The 5016-nt window shown below is 39.8% G+C and overlaps 1 protein-coding gene across 1 annotated transcript; it reads right to left on the bottom strand.

Moving 5' to 3' along the window:
• Positions 1 to 2057: 2057 nt before the first annotated feature.
• LOC110032597 (UPF0503 protein At3g09070, chloroplastic-like) lies at positions 2058 to 3899 on the bottom strand. Its single transcript, XM_020736269.1, is given in 2 exon segments — positions 2058 to 3575; positions 3577 to 3899. Coding segments are annotated over 2 exon segments (1617 nt in total). The 5' UTR covers positions 3750 to 3899; the 3' UTR covers positions 2058 to 2131.
• Positions 3900 to 5016: the final 1117 nt, after the last annotated feature.

Here is a 5016-nt window from a genome sequence, read left to right as displayed (position 1 = left end):
TATATATAATTTAATTATTTCGAGTCAAAACAAATTTTTGTTCATGTTCGGCTCGTGTATATATCGAGTGTAAAAATTTGTTCGGATTCAACTCGTTTGCTTAGCGAACCAATCAAATATAAGGTTCTTAACGAGCTAAACACAAGCTGTTTGCGAACAACTAGTTGTTTCGACAGCCCGGCTCGCAACAAAAGTATATCTTTTATCAATCGCATTCTCTATTGTATCTTCTTATCGGGTATTTTTTGCTCTCAAACTGACAAATTTAGGGACATGTGTCTCGATTTATGCTATTTTGCGCCCGTATTAAAAAGCTTAAAAACTGATTAGCCCCCTGTTACTATCCGCTGGAATTGGAGTCATTAGTTGGGATTGGTGACCCAAGCTAAGCATGATTGAATTATAAAATTATTGTTCTTATTGTTTTGTACAATGGTTGAGAACTGGTTGAGCTTGAGGTCATATGAGGGCCAAACCGTCTCTTTTTGTAGCTCAAAAGCGACGGTATTAATCTCGTATTACTTTATTAAATCCTCTCTCTCTCTCTCTGTCTCTCTCTCTCTTTCACACTCACTCTCTAGCTTCCTCTTATGATTATGCATGTTTTTCTCTGCTCACCAACCACATAATTCTGATGAGGTGATTTGAATGATAAGGCTAACGTTTAAAAATTTTAAACTTTTGAATGTGTTATTTAAAAAGCTTCAAAAGGCTAATCAGGGTTATTAAGGAATTGATTGTAAACATGAGAGGAATACATTAACTTGGTTGTTACATGCATAATGGATTTATAATTGTTACTTTTTTTTGGAATTATTTCTATTTACATAATGAATATATCTGTGATAAGGTTGGTGTAGCTCAAATTGCAGAGAAGATTAGAGAGAGCCGCCATAGAAACTTTGGTCACATTAAACGTTAATCATCTTATGATTCGATTAGGAGAGTAGACTTTTTAGATTAAACTTATGTTAAGAAAGACAAAGATAGAGCTAAAAGACTTGGGCATGTTGTATAAAACATGATCTTAATTTATTAGTATTAAATGAAAATATGATACTCAATGGGATGCAATGGAGAAAAGGGATTTATGTAGCAGACGACACTTAGTAGGATAAAGGCATGTTGTTGTTGTTGTGCTAAATTTCAGACTATCCATCTCACTTAACTCGGTTATGATAATTCATTAAAATTTAAACAATTAATGGCGGCTTTTCTAATTTTTGAGATTGTTAGAGAATTAAAACACACACACACACATATATATTCGCGTACTCAGATCCGTTGGTTCGACATCTGCTTCTTAGTTGTAAGTCTCCTCTGATCTGGGGTTCGATTCCCTTCGAGTGTAGGGTATAATACTCGAATTCTTTGACGCATGAGGGATGACCATTGCTCGTATAATAGCCTACGACCATTCCTTTGGGAATATATATATATATATATATAGTCTGCCGCTTGTTTCTCAGCGCTTGTTTCTCAGTTACGTGAGTAGCTTATGATATTCCATTCATGCATTTAATTACGATATATAAATGAACTTAAAATTACTTGTTCTGCTCCATTTCTTTATTATATTGTTATTTTATAAAATGTCTACTCGTAACCCATTTATCTCTCCTTTTTATAGTAGTAAATATACTATACAGTTTAAAACAAATTCTAGTTGTTATTGTTTAGAAAACTTTCAGCCAATTAAATAGGTTGTAGCTGTATGCCATCAAAACTTAGGTTTGATTAGTTTAGAATTAGCTCAGGATAATGACGTAGTTTATTTTTTATTATTGTGTTTTTTAACGATTATATATTGAGTTAATTGCACGTAATGATGAATCATCTTAGTGGCTGTTTGAAATGCACATTTAAATTTCTTTTTTTTTATTCCTAGCTTATTCTGTTTTTATTTAATTTATGTTATACAAACTATAAAAAGTAAAATTATACTTTATATTTTTTATTCTATCATGAGATTTCATTCACAACAGCAAAATAGGACAACTACAGTTCAGAACCAGAAAGCCGTTGGATACCCAAAATGCAAATTTTAAATAAAAATAAACAAGAACAGAAATATGCATTAGAATCCGGACATAAACATTGATCTGAAGAAGCAGATAATGACTCTCCAACTTCAATACAATCTTAGCAAGCTCCCTGTTATGGAATGACGACTGCTATACTTGCTTCTTCTGCTACCTTTCATGGCCGGCAAGTAAAATCTCAGCAAGCCATTATTAACATGGCTTGGACGATACCTCGAAATGTGATTCTTTTCCAGCACAACTTCCACCCTTTTCTTCTTTTTCTTCCTGTTTCCATTACTCTCTAATCCATTCTCCCTCCAACTCCCGAATCCGCCATTTCCGTTGAACGAACTCCGCGAGCTCACATTGCTATTACTTCTGCAAATCCTTCGATTGTACCCATCAGCTCCCAGCTCCGGCCATGTCTCCGATAATGACCTCTCCACTCCATTATCTCTGGCACCGCTATTTCCTACACGCCGGTGAATGAACCCCCAAAAACTCCAGCCTTTGCTCCAGCGACGTGACTTCTTCGCCGGCGGCACCTTTGATTGATTTCTGAAAGACAAATCGATGTTCTCCGAATATTCATCTCTCAGTGAATTCGAGCTCCACTCTCGAGAATCTCGTCCATGCTTTCCGCCGCCGCAGGTCTGCACCAGTTCGGCGCTCACCGTGGGTGATCCCTTGGCATTGGCTGCCGGGATCTGCAAATTAAACTCGTAGGACTGCTTTCTGGTACAAGTAGAGCGTTCTAAGCTCCGCCTCCCGCAGGAAGAAGGGCACCCATAGTAATCCCCTGTCTGCGAGTATCCGCCAGGAATCACTGCATCTTCTTCAACCGGCATTAAACCGTCGAAGCGCTGCACGGCAGGAGAAGGAGAGTCCTCCGCGACGGCGAGCATTGGGGGGAGGCGAGGGAGAAGTGAGCGCCCTCCGCTGCCGCCGATGATAAAACCATCCCAAGAAGCCCTAGGCTCGTCCCAGGAATACCGTGGATCCTCAAATGAAATCCGGCTCCCATCGAGCGAGAATCTAGGGTTAATATCGCAGGATCTCCGGCCGAACGCATCTATAGCGATTTCCGACTGAGTGTCGCAATCTCGTTGCGAGTTGCTTCCGGTTTTCTCCGGCGGCATTGCAGAGGGTGTCTTCTTATCGACCTTCTGCTTTCTCCATTTTTGAAGTTTCTTGCTGAAGACGGAAGCGGCGAGCCAGAAGCTTCCGGCGAATTCCTTGGCGTCTTTTGGGGAAATCTTCTTCGCTCGCGAGCCAATGTCAATGTGGTCCTTTATCGGCTTTAAATCGGCCGTCGGAGTCTCACTGTCTTCGTTCATCTCGTCGACGGCGGACATAATCTCATCACTGTCCTCTAGCCTCTTTACGCCGGAGATCTCTACGGCCGGATGATTCCCGTCGTCCTGGTGGAAGAGGGACAGCAGCGTGCTCCTAGCTCGGACATCGCAGGACTTGCGTCGGGGCTCGCACGTAGCGGCGAAGCCGGGTATCTGAGAGACAGAAAAGGACTTGCTGCGGCGGAGCTCCGGCTGGCAGGGCAGCGGCGGCGGCGGCTTTGGCTACGGCTTCAAGGCGTTCCCGAAGACAAACGGCGCAGAATCCGACGACGGGTTCGTTGGGATGGCGGTCACAGGTGGTGGACGGTCGGCTTGAGCGGAGTACGGCTGCCGGAGGTGGCTGCGCACAGCTTCCGATTTCCTTTCTCATGGTCGCCGCTACGTTGATTTCCCAAAATCGGCTAAAAAAATTTCCATTCAAAATTTTGGCTTCATTCCAATCTCCCTTCGTGGCAAAATTTGAATCAATTTTAACGATATTCAGGCAAAATTCTCAGAGTCAATCCGATTTTAAGCTGAGTAAAACGACTCCATTCAAAATTTTGGCTTCATTCCAATCTCCCTTCGTGGCAAAATTTGAATCAATTTTAACGATATTCAGGTAAAATTCTCAGAGTCAATCCGATTTTAAACTGAGTTAAGCTCTGCTCAAAAACGACTCGAAAAATTTAATTCACAATTTTGACTCAAAGCTCTGCTGATTTATTTCGATGATCTTCGACCGATTAAAACCCTGGCTGCTACCTGCAGTACTGAAGTCCGGAGTATTACAAGTACCCTGGGGGGTTCTTCAATATTGCTGCTTCATAGGAACGGAATGGGGAAATTGTCTTCGGTTTGATATAAATGCAAAAATGACGATAAGAGCGTCTATGGGCTTATGGGGATGAAGGGAGGAAGGAGTGAGAGATGTTCCTTGTGTGAAGAGAGTATATGGCCGGCGAAGAAGGGGGATGGAAGCGGATTGTATTTGTAACGAAATTGTTTGAATATGAAAATGAAATAAAGGGAAGGAAGGGAGGACAGAGCATATTAAGGGAAAAGCAAAAGCAACTAATCACGCTGCTCTCTAACTCTAAAGTTTTTATTCACTTTCACTTTTACCTTTTCTATTTTGGGGGCATTTATGTCCATGCCACCCAATTTTTTATATACAGACTTACATGCCCACCAAATCCTAGGTATTTATGTATCTAAGACCTTTATACTCTAAAATTTTCATATCATATAAAAAATTTACTGTTTTAACTTTTTAAAGATGAAATATGTATTATTTTTTTATGCATAGATAACATGATATATGTAAAAAAAATTAAAACTTTAGGTATTAGATTTGTCAATATATAGAAATTAAAATGATATGTATGTAAATATTTTCTCTATTTAGAACTTTTAACCATATATGTATTTTTGACTTTTATCTTCTTTTCCGATAGCCAGGAGGGCCCTGCAACCTCCAGGGAAAGGATTAGATGGTTATCTTTGGTTTGGCTACTTGCTTCCATCTTATTGATTTGAACCACACACACAACGTATGGAAGACATTATCATTTCTATTTTGCTTTTGTTTTATCATACTTTGTTTCAATTTTTAGTTGGATTTTTATATGATCCAAGTTTTAAAATTTCTATCACAA

The sequence above is a fragment of the Phalaenopsis equestris genome, unplaced genomic scaffold (assembly GCF_001263595.1).
Source record: "Phalaenopsis equestris unplaced genomic scaffold, ASM126359v1 Scaffold000978, whole genome shotgun sequence".
In the NCBI taxonomy this organism is placed as follows: Eukaryota; Viridiplantae; Streptophyta; class Magnoliopsida; order Asparagales; family Orchidaceae; genus Phalaenopsis; species Phalaenopsis equestris.
This window is presented reverse-complemented; position numbering and strand designations above follow the sequence as displayed.